Source organism: Malaya genurostris, chromosome 3 (assembly GCF_030247185.1).
Source record: "Malaya genurostris strain Urasoe2022 chromosome 3, Malgen_1.1, whole genome shotgun sequence".
NCBI classification, from domain to species: domain Eukaryota; kingdom Metazoa; phylum Arthropoda; class Insecta; order Diptera; family Culicidae; genus Malaya; species Malaya genurostris.
Window position 1 is genome coordinate 183,099,624 of NC_080572.1, and position 19,935 is coordinate 183,119,558.

The 19,935-nt window shown below is 36.0% G+C and overlaps 3 protein-coding genes across 6 annotated transcripts; all 3 read right to left on the bottom strand.

Annotated features, from left to right (window-relative positions):
- Positions 1-87: 87 nt before the first annotated feature.
- On the bottom strand, positions 88-19,409 carry LOC131439209 (cytochrome c oxidase subunit 6B1-like). The gene is made up of 2 exons (XM_058609963.1): positions 19,305-19,409; positions 88-427 (listed from the first exon to the last, which is right to left on the bottom strand). The coding sequence occupies exon 2, from the start codon at positions 403-405 to the stop codon at positions 151-153; it is 255 nt and encodes an 84-aa protein (XP_058465946.1). The 5' UTR covers positions 406-427; positions 19,305-19,409; the 3' UTR covers positions 88-150.
- LOC131439210 (cytochrome c oxidase subunit 6B1-like) lies at positions 6,557-19,429 on the bottom strand. 2 transcript variants are annotated; one of them, XM_058609964.1, is made up of 2 exons: positions 19,305-19,429; positions 6,557-7,135 (listed from the first exon to the last, which is right to left on the bottom strand). In XM_058609964.1, exon 2 carries the CDS (start codon positions 7,099-7,101, stop codon positions 6,862-6,864), a length of 240 nt encoding a protein of 79 aa, XP_058465947.1. In that variant the 5' UTR covers positions 7,102-7,135; positions 19,305-19,429; the 3' UTR covers positions 6,557-6,861. The 2 variants fall into 2 exon arrangements, with proteins under 2 accessions (XP_058465947.1, XP_058465948.1); XM_058609965.1 differs by having other exon boundaries at positions 6,557-7,130; positions 19,305-19,420.
- On the bottom strand, positions 7,039-19,298 carry LOC131439208 (RNA-binding protein 25-like). Of its 3 annotated transcripts, none has more exons than XM_058609961.1 (3): positions 18,630-19,298; positions 18,360-18,559; positions 7,039-8,707 (listed from the first exon to the last, which is right to left on the bottom strand). In XM_058609961.1, exon 3 carries the CDS (start codon positions 8,626-8,628, stop codon positions 7,504-7,506), a length of 1,125 nt encoding a protein of 374 aa, XP_058465944.1. In that variant the 5' UTR covers positions 8,629-8,707; positions 18,360-18,559; positions 18,630-19,298; the 3' UTR covers positions 7,039-7,503. The 3 variants fall into 3 exon arrangements, with proteins under 3 accessions (XP_058465944.1, XP_058465943.1, XP_058465945.1); XM_058609960.1 differs by having other exon boundaries at positions 18,615-19,298; XM_058609962.1 differs by having other exon boundaries at positions 18,355-19,298.
- Positions 19,430-19,935: the final 506 nt, after the last annotated feature.

A 19,935-nucleotide genomic window follows, 5' to 3' on the forward strand; every position in this document is an offset into this window, starting at 1 on the left:
AAACTGGAAGCGAATGGACCTATTTTCATCTTACTCTTAAGGTCATCAGTTCAGTTTGAAGGATTCGTTTCTTTTAAATAAACAATGTTGTATCAACAATCGAAGGTTCTATATTTCAAATGCTTTTTTGGTGCACCAACTCAATAGTATTCAAATCTTCCCTGCGAAAGTTCCCGCCGAACGTTGATCATCCCATTTCTGAACCCATTCGTTGGGACACATATCCTGGAATACATCCTTAAAGTACTGACACACGTTGTGCCCTTCACCCTTGATCTTTTCGCAGCGATGGAAGTCCAGGTAACTCTGGAAGCAGTATTTGGTCTGGTTCTGGTTCGGAAACCGTGGATCCCATGGTGCTGTCTTCAGACCGGGAAGCTTTAGTGGTTCCGAGTTAGGAGACATTTCCACCAATAGGTACACTGGGCTGCGATGTGATGAGAGAGAGAGAAAGGCATTAGCAAAATCTTACCCAATGTTCGATGAATTTATTCAACCATGCAATGTGTGCAACTTTTCTAAGTTGGATCAATCCTCGCAATGCTTTTAGTACCAATTTTGAGCATTGCACTTCCAGATAATTTTGATTCTGATCATGTGAGGGTTAATCGATAGGAACGAACAAGTCCTAGCAAACCAATTAGTGGGGAAATACGTGAACCATTTTTTCCACAAATTTTGATGCTGTTAGTTTTCCAATAATTTGCCAATCAGAGTTCAATGGAGTGTCATTGTTCAAGTCAACAAATGTCATTCCACTATATTTGGTAGATGAATTTTACCCAAAACTAGTTGATGTAATCAGAACCAGTTTTAGTAGCATGCAGGTCTAAATATACCGAAATACTGGACAATGTTTTCCGTCTTAAGCTAGGGGAAAGTTGTGTTAATTATAGTATCGTGCATATAAAACTACAACCATAACAGATTTAATTATTTACCTTCCGAAGTCCACATTTTGAAACAAAATAATCTAAAAACGTCATCATCGATTTGTCGCGATATGTATTATTTTCTTTATTTTTTATATTGAATTCTTATTCTATTGTATATTTTACTTTTAGGAATTTTATATCACACGTACTCTGTTAATCGGTTATTCAGTTAAATTGTCAGTTGATGCAATCAGATTTATTTGGAATATTAGATTCTACTCAAATATCCGAAAGTACAATTTTAAATGAAAGTAATCTCGATATAGTCTTGGGAAACCTATAATTTTAATGCAATATGATAAAACAGCCGAAAATGGAATGCAGTATAATGATATATTCGATTATCAACGGTTTGTTCCTTTTAAAAACTATCAACGGTTTTGTTCCACTAAATCTGAGTGTATAAAAAGAGTGACAATTTTTCAATTGGAAAAAAATATTTTCCGTCGGTGTCGTTCCAAACGAACAAACGGCCTGTCGAATGTAGTAAAATTTTAGAAATCGACTACATTTCAGATTTATTTTTTTATGAGTTGTTGCCCACAGTTCGATTAAGATGTCGCTCTACTTATAACTTCAGCACAAAATGAAAAAAAAACTTGAAACTATAACAATGATTGAAAATGAAGTCGTAAAACCAAATATTCGAATTCGATTTAGCGGAAGAATTTCAGATGAGCTACTTTTGTCTTCCTTTAAACGCATTTCAATTTTCTAAACACTAAACTATATCATACATAAGTGAGTGTCATTACATTTGAATCTCAAGTGTAAACATGTTCATACCGAGCACTAAGATCCCTAGAAAGCCGTTTACTTTATTTATTCGAACAGATCTACTGTCAAATTTTAAACTGGTATACGTTGCCTTTCTATTATTCAGTATTTGAAACACGAATGAAATGCTGGTGGGGTTTCCAATTCATTTTGTTATAATTTCCAGATTCAAATCTTAAAACTGTCTTAATTTATGTATCTGGAACTGGAAAATTCCTGAACATGCCCTTAAATTTTAAAACTGTCTGAAATTATACATTTAAAACAAGACCACCCCTGTATGAAAAAAAATCTGCCAGTAGAACTGTTCGAATAAATGAAACTAAAACGGTTTGCTAGGAATACGTTTGTTCATGTTTCCGTTCTACCCATCTCCCATGTAAAATTTTTTAGCACCATGTCAGGAAATATATTGGCCACCCATTTTCCACTAGGGTCGTGGTTCATTTTTCACCGGGCATAGAAACCTCAATTCGACAGTCACACGACAAAAGGGCCTAACCGCAAATGACAGTTTCTCTTTGTTTACTTTTTCTTACACGATTTACCGCACTGATTTTATATTTGACGCCTTACTCTTCGCAAAACTTTCAAGCTAAAACCACAAGCTTTCGATTGATATTGGAAACGTTGAATAAATTGCAGTAATGGCTTCGTAATAATCAAATGAGAAAGTAAACAAAAGAGGTTCTCATTTGCAGTTAGGTCCTTTTGTCGTGGGACTTTCGAATTAGGCTTTCTGACAGCTCACTTACAAACACAAATCAGCTGTTTTTCAAAAAAGGGCGAATCTAACATAGACAGCAAATGGCGAAAAAACAACGATAAATGTTTCGACTATGGTTTCAAATCCTATTTGGAAATTATTCTATATTCTCAGATCAATTTTTGATTAGTCGATGAACTGTTGGTTTATCTTTAAAAGGCATGCAAATTTTAACCACTTTCCTTCTATATGTACTGAATAAATGAACATAAAAAGAGTTTCGCCCTTTTTGCGATTTGTTTACTTTTATGTTTCCTGTGTGAATTATGAAGTTACGCCCTTGCGCATTTTTTTGTGAAATTTGTTGGTGGTTTCCGCAACCAAGATAAAACTGCGGATAATTTCATCGTCTCATTTACTATTTCCAGTATTAAAAGGTTCGGAAACTATCTAAAATAAATAAAATAAATAGTTTCGCCCTTCCTTACTAACAATTGAAGTATCGCCCTATTTGTTGGCATGGAACACGGAGGGCGAAACTTACGTAAACAAATGGAATGACAGTTTCGCCCTTTATAGTTCTTTATATTACTAAGATTGAGATTTTTATAGAATCCGAATTTTAAGGCAAAATTGTTGCATTTCGAAGCATTTATTGGTAGGTGAGAGAAACTCGATTTGTTTACTTTTGTAAGATTCGCTCTACTCTCGCTTGTTTTCATCAGGAAAGGCATGTATTAAATACTATTCAGACGATCAATCAACTTCGGTCGACGTCAAGACAAATTTATTAATTTTTTTAAATCGAATATTACTCACGAACCCGTTACGTACGTACGTTAAAATGTTCCGTGAACTTGACGTAGTGCCCCTTCATATTAATTGCTTACAATTAATGTTTTTATTCCGTAACCGTTCCATGTCGGTGATAGTCGCCTGATGCTACGTGTGAATCGCTTTCACATATTGTTTTGTTCTGCGAAATATTCCTGCTTTTTCGGTAATTTCTTCAGTGCAGATTAAAAGATGATAGCTTTAATTATTATTATCGGTAAATAATTGGAGAGAAGGATTGCTAAGAGTACCGCAATAATCGAAAGAGAAAGTAAACAAAGAGAATCTCTCATTGTTACATTCATCGTTTTGAACATTTTATACAGAATTGAGGTTTCTATGCGCCTGTGAAAAATGAACGGCGGCCCTAGTGAAAATGGGTGGCAAATACGGAGACATCTGACACCGATATTTTAGAACCAGCCATTTGAAAGTACACCGATTACGTTGAGCCCCTCGCGTTTCGAGCCCCAAACACTGCGATGTTTTGATACTCATCACGACTCTCGAATTGTGAAAACTACCTCTACTTTATGTCCCAAAACATAATTTAGGTAAACCGACAAGTTATTGTGAGAGAGTCGAGCCAAAATTCTCTAATTTTCGTCCAATAAACAAGGTAAATTGTTAAACAATTTCATTTCTATGGTCTTAACCAGTCCTCCCAAGAAGTCAAAAACAGCAGAGCAATTTCATTACTGATTGTTTATTTACGTTGCAATCAGCTGATTTTGATATCATCAGGATGGCGTCGTGACATATGTCATATGAAGGGACACGGAACATTTTACCGTCGGGTACGCGAGCGATATTCAGCTAAAAATGTTATGAAATGTTCACGTCGATAGGTCATAGCAGGATTATTCCTGTATCAAATCACGAAGTGTCGTCCCCTCGGTCTACTGACTTGCAAAACTACTGACTCGTTATGCTACTTATTCGAAGCTTCAAATTTAAAATGGCTGAACAATGGACATCTTTGCCGAATGCGCTGAACGGAAAAATTTCCGTTGCATTGGACCATTTTTTGGACATTCATTGGATACCAATGAATCAATGGATACCAAGCCATTCCATTCGGAATCGGTTACTGGAGTAGGCGTTGATTCAGAGTTCATTATGAATTCCACGTATAATTCCCAGTAAAAAGGTTTTACCCATTCTGCTTTGGTTCAGAATTAATTCCGAACTAAACATGTGGGATGCGGATAAGTGTACAACACAGCCCACTACTGGGAAGTCATGTCTCTGTGGTTAACATGTTTCTGCAAAGATCAAAACTAGAGTGCCTATAACCAGAGTGACGACGTCTCATCCGTAATGTTGGCAACAAACCAAAACGTTTCGTCATTCCAAACGAACAGTTGTCGTCACTCTGGTTATAGTCACTCTAATCAAAACAATGAAGAAGAATAACCAGCAAATATCGGATATTTCTAATTACACATTTATTCAGTGCCTTTTACCATACTTTCCCATACATTTTCGATCAGTATATAATCACTACGATAAAGAAATAAAGATTGTACTCGATCAACAATGCTTCATTGTTTGTTTACCACATTTTAAGCGCACTCTGATTGCCCACCAAATACTCGAGATGTTAGCTGGGATAGCACTTACTAGAGCGCCTTACCTTGCTGGCAAAACACTTCATTTTTGATGTGTTCATTTTCACGGTGAAGAACCGAGAAAACCGAAGTGAAAAATAAGAGAAGATCCCATCTGCAAATGTCAGTTTCTCTGTTTATTTTTTTTTTTTTCATTTCTAACCCTTTATCGCGAATCCAGGGCACTATCGACAAATTATTCACTCTAATTCTTTTCATAACATGATGACTAAAACCTTTATCTTTCGTTACGTACCGAAGAAATTATACGAAAATATAGCAATAATAATTGAAAGAAACGGTAAACAACTTGTGTCATTTGCAGACAGACCCATTCACACATAATATCTCTTGAGAACTAATCACGATGAACATTTAAAAAGTTGAAAGTGCAAATGAAAGTTTCTCTTCATTTTCTGCTTCAATTATTACGACATATTTTCTAACTTTCCAACAATCCAAATGCAGGGTAATTTCATTGGAAAAACGATTTCCTCGGATAGGAGCTAGCTACAGGTTCGAGTCCCGTCTCTGCGGTAGCTTTTTTGCAGTTCTCATGTCATAGTTGTATTCGTATGTCAATTTCCTGTTTCTTTCCAATTAGTACGACATATTCCTTCAAATTCCAAAAATTTCTTCAGGTAAAATCTATAGGTTATGGTTTTAGTCGTTAGTCTATTTGAAAGAAAAAGTGAACAAAGAACTTTCATTCGCACTTAGGACATTTTCTAATGTTCACCTGCTAATCTATTCAAGATAACTTTTACTTAAGAGTGTACACGCTTACAAAAAATTTTTTTCCGTTCTCTTGATTTAATTTTTTTTAGCATTTCCGAAACTGTTTTTCTAACGCGCGCTTTTTTGGCCGCTATCGATTAAAGCAAGTTTATTTTTACCCAAAATGATGGGGGTTGTTTCTGTAGAATGAGAAATTTATCTTCGCTAAACTCTCGGTTGATTTTTTTCAAATGGCCATCTAAGCAAGTAATCGTTTCTCTTCTATTATTTACAATGCGATTTTCACGTTTACTATCTAACTATCCGTGTCAAATGAAACCCGAAACCTTCGATTTTAGATCAGTGCTGTATAATCCATCCATATTTATGATTACGTAACAATAATCGAAAGAGAAAGTTAAAAAAAAGAAACTGTTACTTGTTTATATTGCATTTCTACGCATAATTGTCCCATATCACATGGGGTTTTCCACATAAAAGGGACAAGAATATATAAGAAATCTTATAGGATAAGGGACAATTATGCGCTCAAAAAATCAACTCATTTTTCTGGGTTTATGACTTAATGTCTGATTGATATAAAATTTAGAATGTCCTCTACTTTTTAGAAGAATAAAAACGTGCGAAACCGAGTAGCGTTTAATAAATGCGTACAAATTAACAAAGACAGGGAGCGTCTGATGGAAGTGTGAGCGCTTTGAAAACGAAATCCTTTATATGATTTGACTATTTGATTTATTTCTAATAGAACTGTTATTTGATTTCATTCTTTCTTCATTAGTAATTTATGTTTTTCTTTTATACTTTTTAGTAGATTATTAGAATATTTATATGTGTAATGTTTAGATGTTTAATAAGTTTTTTACGGTTTTTACGATCATGTATTTCTATTTATGAATTGCATCACTGTATTATTTTGAATTATGGTTTAAAGGCATAATAAAAACATTCGTCACTTATTTAACAGCCATCTTTTTATTTCTCGTCTAGTTCGAAAACACTTTCCAAGTAAATGTTGTTTCAGTTTACACAGAAAACTACAAAATCAAATTAACTATCCAGTAAATAAATAGCCATACATCAAAGTGTCCAATTGTAGTTTCCCGCCCAATTTCCAACCAAAACCAAATAAACAAAAAATCCTAGCTGTATTCGATGCCCTCACTCATGTCGTGTCAAGCCACTAGCAAACTGTAACGTTCCCCTAACCCCCCTTAAAATGGCTGTGCTTTCAGCATGTACTAATGAGAATCCGTCGAATTTAGATTTTGCCAGCGAATGTTCCTTCGGCACGCTGGGTATCCCATTTTTCAACCCACGCATTTGGACACAAGTCATTGAACACGTCCTTAAAGTACTTGCAAACTTTATCGCCCTTGCCTTTCACCTTCTCGCAACGGTGAAAATCCAGATAGCTCTGGTAGCAGTACTTGGTCTGATTGGTATTCGGGAAGCGAGGATCGAAAGGGGCCGCCTTCAACGGCAGTGCTGCTGGTGCCATTTCACGTCTTTGGGGTTCAGCAGAAACGACTGCTCTGATCGTTCGTGACGCGTTGTTGTACGAGCGGGGTAGGGAATAAGTTTGGTTTTCGTTAGAATAAATTGAACGGTCGTGATTTCACAGGTTACGGGATTTGGAGACATGTTACAAGAAAATGCATTTCGGCCAGCAAGACTTACCAAACTAGAACAAAATACTTATTTACTAACGGAAAATTAAGTATAACTACACTAGAGAAGTGATTAGATCTCCCGGTAACATCCGGAACACTTTCGAATTCATTTTCAGTTAATGAAATTGGCTTATCTAGAGCTATCGCTAGAGTAGTAATACAAATTCGTCATTCTTCCTCAACTTCATTCATTCAGATAGATATGATAGTCATACACTGTTAGGACCATTTTATTTGACTAACGGACGCGTTTTGGAATCGGCATCACATGAAGCGTTCTTGTACTTCTGCACCTCCTGCAGGTATAGATTCCAGGCATCGTTGGGGGTTTCAACGTACGAATCTTCAATTGGTCTCTGCTTTTTCACGATACCGGTTTTGAGAATCTTTCCGCCCCGTCGACGACCAACAATCGACACAGGGACTGGTTGCTGTTGTAGTTGCTGCTGTTGCTGATGCAGGGTCGTGACCGATTGTGCCACCTGGGGCACATAGCCCGGGTAGGTTTGTGCGATTGTACTTTCATCGGTCATGGTTTGGTAACCGGCGTACGCAGTTTGGGACTGTTCTTGCATTTTTTTGAACATTTCCAAAAATGACCCATCGTTCGCAAATCCCGTCACGGAATTGATTGCCGGCGAAGGCTTCGGCCGAGGATACAGTTTGCCTTCGGCAGCCAGATGAGCTTGCAGTTTCTCTTGCATCTTTTTCTGGAATTCTATGCGCTCCTCTTCGGTTTGGATCTCTGGCACATAATCAGTTTTACTGTTGCTATTGTTGAACATTTTGTGGAAATCTGATTCCATTTTCCTTTGCTGAGAGCTATTACTGTTGGAATTTTCCGCAGACACTGGTTTAGATTCCGATTCAGATTCGCTGTGATTTGATTTTTCCATTTTCGCTGCAGCTGCTTGTTTCAAGTCAGACAATTTTCTCAAATGTTGCAATTCTTGCTCAATTTCGACCGATAAATCGCGCTTGGATCGGTCTCGGTCTTTAGTATGGTGCCGGCGTTCGTGCGAACCTTCTCGATACCGAGACTTGCTTCGTCTTCGTCGACTGTCCCGACTTCTACTTCTGCTATCTCTGCGTGAACTCTTGTGACTACGCTCCCGGTCAAACCGATGATCCCGGTGCCGATCTCTACGTTTATCATCTCTGTGACGATCCGAGCGATATTCATCGCGACGATACTCACGAGTCCGGTCGTGGTACTTCTGCCGGTCACGGCTGCGATCTCGCATTCGCTCACGCTCTCGATCCCGGTCACGATCGTGCTCACGGTCACGGCTACGGTGTCTCTCCTCGCGATCTCTGTCGCGGACTATAGCTGAGCGGTAATCGTTTTGCTGCATCGTTGCCCGGCCAATCGCCGCCACTTGCTCTGGAACCGTTGCCGGTGCGCGCCAATGGACGGGATGTTCGGCGATCAATCTGAAATCACACAGTACTACACATAAGCAGGGTGACCAAACGGTTTCAGAATAATGTTTCCCAAATACAAACGACAGAATAAAGAGATTTGAAGGTTTTGCACCGGTTGGAGGATTGATCTATCAATGCAGTGTTTTTGACGGAATGACAAAATCATTATTATAGTTACATCGCACACGGTCATTTGACATGCGATCAATTGGCGTAGAGATAATCTGACAAAACGTCATTTGGTAGAAATTCCATTTGGAATAACACAGCGAGGACAAGGGCACCATGGCAGCCGGCTGTTTGCTGTTTGTATAATATTTATACTCGATTGTTTTTGTTGTCTTTTAAATGGATTTTCCGAAAATGTTAGTTAAGTCATATTACATTTTTTTAGAACAGTATGCTAAATGACGATATGTCAAATGAATCGTATGCATGAATATCGTATGCCAAATGTTCTGTAGGACTAATTAACGTATGGCTAACGACCGTCAGCAAAATGATCGCAGATCCATTTTGATAAATGTGAGCAACGTTCTGGAAATATACATTCACTACACAAATATTTTTAATAAACATCAAACACTTGAACCAAGAGTTCTAGTTTTCTTTGTATATATTTACCAATGATCCTAAATGTTTGTAATTCCCTGGGCATTAGTAGAACCTTGAGACAGATTGAATAATGCTGCCACGGTCCCAAGGCTTGTTTGTATCCGTACTTAATGGAGAAGGACCCACACCACAATATCTGACAAAAAGGCAAAAGTACACCGAAGTGGAACAATAATTTTACTTATTTTCAAGCCCTTATCATTAAGCAATATATCTGTGGGATTTTTGTAATCTGTTGAGACAAAAGATGAGGAGGTTTTATGCCTGCTAGAGAGATTGTAAATTTCAGCTCCAGCGCGCTTTTCCTTGCTCCCAAACAAACAAATAAATAAACAAAATTGTTATGCTCATTATTCTAAATATGAGAAATTTGACAGACATTGGCCCTTATTAAAGTTCTCACTTCCACTTCACATAGTAAAATGATCACTGTAGTGGGAAAACACTTTTTTTTCAAAATAATGCTGGTGTAGTGATGTTCATAATGACATTAAGTTCATCCATGTAATTACTTTTGTCTCTCAAGCGTCTTCCGTAATAAGGACCTACATTCACTTCACTCGATTGTCACCGTGAATTGATACCGATAATAAGGGTTTTCACCGCGTAGTGACACCCGTAATAATGGCCATTGCCCATGCTAGAACGGATACTACGCTTTGATTCATAGACGAAAAGCGATCTAATAATCAAATCTTATCTCTATTGCAGTATTTCGATCATATGATAACCGAATCATATCCTCTTTGCTGTCCTCAGAAACCGCAAATGGCATGGACAACATCGTCTAAAATCGACACACCTAGTAACTTGTTTGCATGATACATGTTATGTAGTTCTTCCTTAGATTGCGTTGTAGAATTTTTCTTGGTATTTCCCAGACATTCGTTATTTTTATACAGTCCCATATGAATGCTTCACTCACTCACCAATCATCATTAATCTCTACACGCAAAAAAAACCTGTTTTAATCCACCTAGTGGTGTAACGATGCCTTTCTCAGTTTAATTTTCTCCTGTATATTACAGCAGAAATTCTTCGAAATACATTAATACTACTACATTGGTTAGTGAAAATCTATTCAATCATATGTGAGAAAGTGAAGTGAGCTCCACTTTATCATATTTGATTATTATTGTCGGTACTTCCGGAACCGAAAGCTGGATATCGGCATAGTGACATTCGGTTCATTCAACCATACACTAATATGACCTACAAATTTATTTGCGATTCTCTATGAAGATTTGAATTTTTGAAAAAAATGGTCTGCAAGCTAGAGCAATTGACTAGCTAATATAAAAAGGTAGCTTATGAAAAAAAAATGCTTGAAACTGACATTTTTACACTAAGCACGCAACCTCCGGAAGCAGGGTTTAAACCGAATTAAAATTGGGATATTCTTACGGTATCTTAGGATCATTCATTTCGATCTAGGTTTGTGAAAAACGGTTCAGACATTTCCGAAAAAAGTGAATGACATTATTTTCACATTTTTGGTGCATGTCACCCTGTTATCCTGGAACCGGTAGACGGATCCAAATTAAATCCAGGAACTTGGGAGCACTGGACCTTTCATTTGAATTTAAGTCATTTCCGAGAAAAGTGAATGACATTATTTTCACAGCTTCACCCTGTAATTCCGGAAGTCGGATCCAAATGAAATTCAGGAACTTTATATGGAACCAACAGACCTTTCATTTAAATCTAAGTTTGTAAAAATCAGTTCAGTCATCTCCGAGAAAAGTGAGTGACAATATTTGTCTCACACACGTACACATACAGACATTTGCTCAGTTCGTAGAGCTTAATCGAATGGTATATGCTATATGAGAAAGGCAAAAAATATCAAAACAACCCAGTTTGGGTTTCACGCAAAAGGAAAGAGGGCCGCGTGTTGAGTTTTAAATCGACCACGTGGCTCGCTCAAATCCCTTTACGCATCGTATTTCTCTTGTACTCTCTCGTATATCTCGGTTGATTTTTCAATAGGGCGTATTAGCAAGTGACAGTTTCTCTTTAATCACTCTCTCTTTCGATTATTGTGATGTGATTGAAAAGATTTTCTTTGATATCACTATTCTGTTTGAAATTCGAAAGTTTCGAGTATCATTTCATGCAAAGAGTGTTTATCATGAGTGATAAACGTGGAAGCCGCTTGGTAATTAATAGAAGAGGAAGTAAACAAAGAGAAACTGTCACTTGCTTATACGCCCTTTTGAAAAATTAACCGAGATATGAGCAAATTGTACCGGGTTGCCAGCATACATTTTATTATTTTGATGAGAAGTTTTATCATATTAATCTATCGTATGGGTTGGACATTACATGGATTCCAATGAACAATGAAAAAATATTCAACTTTCACAAAGATTGAATGTATGTGTGTTTGGCAGCCTTGTCGAGCCAATTTTATTTCTCTCCTTTTTCAGAATGCTATCAGAAAACCAAAGCGAAAAAAAGGCGGGTACATTGAAACTGACTTTTTTCACAGAAAAATACAAGACTTTATTTTTATCGCGATAACATATATGTTTTTATGTACTAATCGTATCTAAACTAAATTATCTAGAATTTGTCACGGTAGATTTATGATACAAGCCTTCAAAGCCGAGATATTCGATGAACAAGTAGAGGTATGCATTCCCGAGCGTTCCAATTTTCAGCAGTTCTTCAGTCAGAAAAAAATACAACACGACCGCTAAACTCGCTCATTCTGTAAATTTCACAGAATATTCTCAACTAAATTTCGAAGACATTGTCAGGTGGGTTTTTCTATATTCTGCACCGTTTCCAAAAAAATTTAATTTGAAACGGGAAAATAGCAAAAAACCTACCACTTTACGGTACTGTCCTCAGCCCTTAACAAACAATTTTACAGTAAATTCAATTTGAAAAATCAGTTTTAAATGAACGAATTTTAGATGAAGTTAAAAATTGTAGTGCTTCGAATTTGCAAACTTTTTAGTTGAAATAAATGAACTTGAAACGATTAGTTATTTCCACCAACATTTTTGTTCGTTAAAATGATACAGTTTTGTTTATTTGCTAAAATCAAATAATTACTTTCGAAATAGTTTGCATGGTAATGTTTGATGTCACTATGTGTGTGTGAGTGTGTGAGTGTGTGTGTGTGTGTGTGTGTGTGTGTGTGTGTGTGTGTGTGTGTGTGTGTGTGTGTGTGTGTGTGTGTGTGTGTGTGTGTGTGTGTGTGTGTGTGTGTGTGTGTGTGTGTGTGTGTGTGGTTGGACAGCACCGAACAGTATTAGCGTGTCCTTACAGACCAGTAATAAATATACACATTTGTAACTGAACTACTAGACTTATGGCGTTTTTCATTGAGAAAAACTGGTGGCGTGGATTGCTCTGATTTTGCACTTTCGAGCAGAAATGGCAATGAAACACCGTCAAAATATTGCATTTCTGCTCGAAAGTGCAAAATCAGAGCAATCCACGCCACCAGTGTTTTTCAATGAAAAACGGCATTAAATACAGGGACATACTACACAAGACACAATAAAAGAAGTTATTTGTACTGTAAGACAACCTGTGCTGGATCTCACTCTAGCCGGACTGGCGGCAATCATATGTGTCAACGCAGCAGAGGTAAAAATTTCAAATATCTTCAGATAGGGTTGCAAAAGTCTGTAAAGTATGATACGCTAAACTGACTTGTTCGCGAAAATTTCAACAGTCTGTTGATTTTGACGAAAGTCTGTGAAAAACTTTTCAAAAGTCCGCACAACAAAAAATGTCTGCAGCACTATGTACGAAATCTGCAGATTCACAGACAAATCTGCAGATCTGGCATCTCTGCTACGCAGTGGCAGCGTGACTGTCACTCAGTGATGCCAACTTTCCCTGAAGTAAAATCCGTAGATTCTGTTTCACTCGTATATTTAAATTTAACAGCTTGAAGCTCTAAGCCATAAAGACAGGATTCCAAAAATGAGTGATCGGTGACGAATAAATGAACTTTAATTAATAAATTTTGGAGTATTGATTTTAACATCAGATGAAAGATAAAACATTTTCATTTTAATTAATGCTATAAATGACTCTTAGTGATCATCGAATTATTTAAAATCTATCTTTTAAGTGAATGTTGACAGATTGGCCGTTCTCAGAAAAAAGTGCGCGATTTTATGATTCTATCTGGATTATATCTGGAGAAATGATGAGAAATCTGAAAATTTCCGGAGATAAGAAAAAATCCGTAGATTTCAAATAGCTCATCCGTAGTAGCGTAGAAAAAACTGAAATCCGTAGATCTACGGATAAATCCGGTTTGGTTTGGTTGGCTGCAACAGTTCGTTTTCAACTTCTTGAAAACCAAGCTTTCAATTGATATTGGAAACTGTAGACATTTTTATTATGACTGCGTGATAATCGAAATAGTTATCAAAGAGAGGCTCTAATTTACTCATTTTGTCGCGATGCGATCTAATTATTTACATATCACAATCAAGCCCTTTCAATTTTAATTTTTATAGAAACCAATGATTTCGTGCTTCATCATTCCGGTCAAGATAGAGATCCTGTATCAAAGATGTGTCATGTAATATTATGCTTTTTAAAAAAATATTAATTATCAATTGAAGAATCCAATCAGAGTCACCACGAGATAGCGTTATGGTGATTCTCTTGAAATAGTAAAATTTTGGCCGAATTTTTCAATATGCTTGAGTTTGAACGAAATGAAGAAGTAAACGTACAGAAAAGTCAGGACAGGTTTTGAACACTTACAGCTCAGTCAATTTTATTTCGATTTGTAATATTTTTCTTATTTTACCGATTGGAAATATTTCTACGAATCGATTTAAATGGATTAAGTCACGAATTTTCATGTAAATACGATTGAAAATGTTATCAATCGCAAGCGCTGTCTTGTTTTACCTGCTAAACATTTTCATTACGACCACAGTGCAAATGACAGATTCTCTTCGTTTACTTTCGTTTTCAATTATTGCGGAATACTCCTGAATTTTTCGATAGTCTCTCCAAAGTAGATTTGAAGATGATAGTTTTAGTCATTATTCTTAGCAAATAGTTAGAGAGAATGATTGCTAAGAGTACCGTAATAATCGAACGAGACAGTATACAAAGATAATCCATCGTTTGTCCCTTAATCCTAAATCTACACACTCAAAACTATTTCTCAAGCTCGATTAAATAAAATGCCGATACAGATTGGCAACGCACAATTTTGCTGATTGCTCAATAGTTAATATCATGTTTCCCGAAATTCGTTTACTAGAATTACTGATATTTCGGCAAAGTGCATCTTTTTGCCAAGATTTGGCAAAATCGTGCACTGAAATCATCGGTTATTAACAATCATCCCGGAATCAGCAATTGCGTTTGCCGAATTTTTGAAATACCTATTAGCTTTAGCCAAAATTCGGCAAGACAAATGTCATTTACGTTTTATATTTTTGATTGGTACTACGCAGTTATTTTCTGACGAAATATTTCAGAGAAAATATATGGAATTAGTCCAAAAGGGAGACCTGAGAATCCAACATATTTGACAACAGTCTGAATTGCATATTTTACAATTATACGTCCTCGAAACATAAGTAATGCAATGTATGTTTTGTGTATGTTTATAAGCAAATAAAATAAAATTTCCGGAGATAAGAAAAAATCCGTAGATTTCAAATAGCTCATCCGTAGTAGCGTAGAAAAAACTGAAATCCGTAGATCTACGGATAAATCCGGTTTGGTTTGGTTGGCTGCAACAGTTCGTTTTCAACTTCTTGAAAACCAAGCTTTCAATTGATATTGGAAACTGTAGACATTTTTATTATGACTGCGTGATAATCGAAATAGTTATCAAAGAGAGGCTCTAATTTACTCATTTTGTCGCGATGCGATCTAATTATTTACATATCACAATCAAGCCCTTTCAATTTTAATTTTTATAGAAACCAATGATTTCGTGCTTCATCATTCCGGTCAAGATAGAGATCAGGTATCAAAGATGTGTCATGTAATATTATGCTTTTTAAAAAAATATTAATTATCAATTGAAGAATCCAATCAGAGTCACCACGAGATAGCGTTATGGTGATTCTCTTGAAATAGTAAAATTTTGGCCGAATTTTTCAATATGCTTGAGTTTGAACGAAATGAAGAAGTAAACGTACAGAAAAGTCAGGACAGGTTTTGAACACTTACAGCTCAGTCAATTTTATTTCGATTTGTAATATTTTTCTTATTTTACCGATTGGAAATATTTCTACGAATCGATTTAAATGGATTAAGTCACGAATTTTCATGTAAATACGATTGAAAATGTTATCAATCGCAAGCGCTGTCTTGTTTTACCTGCTAAACATTTTCATTACGACCACAGTGCAAATGACAGATTCTCTTCGTTTACTTTCGTTTTCAATTATTGCGGAATACTCCTGAATTTTTCGATAGTCTCTCCAAAGTAGATTTGAAGATGATAGTTTTAGTCATTATTCTTAGCAAATAGTTAGAGAGAATGATTGCTAAGAGTACCGTAATAATCGAACGAGACAGTATACAAAGATAATCCATCGTTTGTCCCTTAATCCTAAATCTACACACTCAAAACTATTTCTCAAGCTCGATTAAATAAAATGCCGATACAGATTGGCAACGCACAATTTTGCTGATTGCTCAATAGTTAATATCATGTTTTCCGAAATTCGTTTACTAGAATTACTGATATTTCGGCAAAGTGCATCTTTTTGCCAAGATTTGGCAAAATCGTGCACTGAAATCATCGGTTATTAACAATCATCCCGGAATCAGCAATTGCGTTTGCCGAATTTTTGAAATACCTATTAGCTTTAGCCAAAATTCGGCAAGACAAATGTCATTTACGTTTTATATTTTTGATTGGTACTACGCAGTTATTTTCTGACGAAATATTTCAGAGAAAATATATGGAATTAGTCCAAAAGGGAGACCTGAGAATCCAACATATTTGACAACAGTCTGAATTGCATATTTTACAATTATACGTCCTCGAAACATAAGTAATGCAATGTATGTTTTGTGTATGTTTATAAGCAAATAAAATAAAATTTTAATACCCAACTGAACGTTTACAATTAAAAACACGAGGTCTTTCACTTTTAATTGCTGAAGGCTCAGTAACTCATAAATTTCACTTCGTCTCTTTCGCCAAACAGTCAGTGAAGGTTATGCCGAACAGACCGTGAACTTTTTCCTGACAATCTCGGTAATAACTGTCGTTTGTCAAATTTGATATTGCCGAGACTCCGCAAATTTATCTTTTGCCGAGATGATTACCGAGTACTCGGCGGTGCAAATCTCGGCAACTATTTTGCCGAGATTCAGCGTAAAAAAAATAGTGAGTATACAGAATTATATGGTTTAAATTCTAATTCATATTATTATGGAATCAAATTTAAAAATTGTTTTAAATCAAAGCTGTAAATTGGCCCACATTTTTGTCAACCAATTTCGAATAATATATTATTTCAAAATTGAAAGTGTTTGATTTCTTTTAGAAAATTGGTTATTTACCATCATTTTTATTTATTTATTTTTTTATATCATTTATTCTAACCCGGCGTTAATCTTTTTGGACGTTCACCGGTGTGGGCATCATATTTAATGATGTCCCAGTCGAAATTGAGGGTGTTGAGTTCTATTGGCACATTGTCGCAAAACTGAAATGTAGAGGCGCTGTTTGTTGCACTTTCAGCAAGAGCTGTCAAATCGGTAGGAAAATATTTAATTACTTCACCTTTTCAACGATTTCTTATAAAACCGGGCAAATTCATCTGAAAAATCATAGTAGCAGTTGAAAAAAATGTTTTTACTCTGAGGTGGTAATGTTGATCTTAATTCATTGTGCGAAAACTAACGTTTATTAAGACTGGAGCATTATACTTGGTTTGATACCATTTTTCAAATGTCTGGAAATAACAAATAAAGTATCCGATATAAATAGTACTCGATTGATAAGTATTCTAGTTCTGGAGAAATCATTATTACATTAGTTTCTGTTAAAAAAAATGCTGGTCTGAAAAAATCTAACCTTACCCAATTTCACACATTTCATGTTTGATCGTAGTTTACAGTAAAGCAAGGAGTAGTAATCACTTTGAAATTAATTTTCTTCTACTCCGAGTGTATTTGTATTGCTGATATCTATTTGTACTATTGAATAAACGATAAAAATGTTGCAAATCACTACTGCCGATATGAAAATTTTCGAAAGAATCCTCCTTTTCTTGGTTACATTTTTCATTGGCTGGTGTCGCTACCGTTAATTCAGTTTCGCGGCAATGTGCCAATTCTTTTACAATCCAATTTAGTTAGAATCAACATAATCACCCCGATTCTGAATTTCGTTCGAATCGGATTGTTTCGATCGAATACGAAATTTTGCATTCTACAGCTCGATCGAGTTCAAGTTTTCCATACAAAAGCATCACTCGATCGAATTACAGAATGCAAATTTTTACATTCGATTGAAGTAATCCGATTCGATCGAAATACCGAATAGGGGTAAATGTATAATCCAAATTTTTGGTTTCTAATTAACACCGAAAAATCTCGATCAAACTCAAAAGTTACTTGTCAAACCGAAACAATATACAAATAGAATAAATTTTAACGTACTTAGTGAACCGACATTTCAAATCTCTCCACATTCGAATGCAGCTGTATTTGTTCCGAGAGGGCATTCCATTAAAATTCATTGCGAAAAGCTCGACGACTGACGAGAATCACATATAGCTATTCTTTTTCTTTTATGTAGAACAACTTCAATTTTTCGATACGCAACCTTCGGGTGCTTGAGGAAACCGGGAACCGACATAACCAACCAAAGTGATTGTGCATCTTTTCAGGATTGCACATCGCAGTCCCATTGATAATTGTTGACCTGTCATCGAATGCAGGGAACACTATTTTGATAGATCAATCCAGAACATTAACCAAATAGCAAATGTCAAACACGATTGGGAAACTCCAACAAAACATGTGTAGCATAGTGATAGAAACGTAAATAGTAATTTTAAAAAGAATGGTACATTACTCAGTTGTGGCGCCTCCTGGTGACTCGCTGCCTCCGTCAGCTACGACAGCTTATTTTGACCGGCCTCGTCCTTCCTTATTGACACCAGCTTTATAACCGTTGTTAAAATCCTCCTTCTAGCAGCAGCAGCAGCAGCATCAGCGGTAGTAGAATATCTGGCAAAGTGCGCTTGTTTGTCTGAATCTGAGATTTGTTTTGTCCTGGAAAAATGTGCACTTCAACGTGAATTTTTCTTCGAATTCTTGCGGAACTTACACAGTATATAATTACTTTTTTTGCTTGTATATTTTTGCATCTTTCAGACTATTCTGTTCTGTTACAAAGACCTGAAATAAGTTTGCCTTGGTTTTGCAAACCAACGAGCGATTTTTGCACAATTCGCAAACATTCTGATTCCATGTAGCTTCGTACATTTGTTAGACCTTGGTTTGTATATGATCCTTGGAGAAACCGACGAAACACTTCCTTTTCTTTAACATTAGATAAACATTTCAAATTTCCCCATTCGACTATTGTCATTCCCACGAACAATCAGGTAGGTGACTATATGAGATATTTACGAGTAAGTAAAACGCTTATGTAACACAAAGAAACGGAGTGTCTGTATTGGAAAAGGTGCCGCCTTGTATGAAAAATAAATTAGAATAGGATGGACTTAAATCAAGTCAAGATTCCACCGAAGAGTTTGGCTATTGTAACATGGAAAGTTTGCAAACATCTTTCCAATATTACATAATTTCGGCAATCCAATCCATATAGACATTTTCAGATTCATCGATTCTTCGTAACCCCTCGATGCGAAAGAATTTTTGCACCCTTTTTGGAAAAACAACTATTTTCCTCTTAAAACTAAATATTTGCGCGAAATGCATTTTCTCACTGTTTGAGGGAAAGGAGTCGGATGTTTTACACCCGCTGGAAGACAAAAAAAAATATCAAAATTACCTTATTCAGGATACTCAAGAAAATTTTCCACAGGCACCTAGACACACTGCGTTCACGAATATGACTTGGGTGAGGTAAAATGGCTGCTCGTCATGTTCTTCCAACCAGAGATGCCAGATATTTTCATAGAAAATCTGTATTACTCTAAATGAAAAATCTGTATTTATCTGTATTCGCTATAAAACCGACATTTTCAAATGAAAATGTGTTGAGGTAATGTTTTTCCAACATTTTATTGTTTTATGATGAGAAATTGAAGGAGCGTTCAATATTTATATCTCATTCTACAACGACGAAATGAAATGTTTTCAAATTTTCAACAATCAGAATCAATAAAACAGTTTCATTTTCAAATACATTCAAAATGTTGACTTGGTTAGTTGATGTGGGATCTCAGTGTTCAACTTCAAATACTAACAACATTTTAAGATGTTCAATACCAATTAAGAATCATTTATATCGTCACTAGTAGCAAATGTGGCCTTCACACGAGGCCATACTATTGTCAATACAAGGAGTATTGATAATACTATTGACCGTGTAGTGGAAACTAATATCGGATTGTTGAAAATATTGTCAAAAAATCAAAACTCAAAGCTCATCAATCCAACAATATTTTCTCTCCAGAGTG

Coding starts and splice junctions, on each gene's coding strand:
- LOC131439209 (XM_058609963.1), bottom strand. CDS start 405: ATGTCTCCTAACTCGGAACCACTAAAGCTTCCCGGTCTGAAGACAGCA.
- LOC131439210 (XM_058609964.1), bottom strand. CDS start 7,101: ATGGCACCAGCAGCACTGCCGTTGAAGGCGGCCCCTTTCGATCCTCGC.
- LOC131439208 (XM_058609961.1), bottom strand. CDS start 8,628: ATGCAGCAAAACGATTACCGCTCAGCTATAGTCCGCGACAGAGATCGC.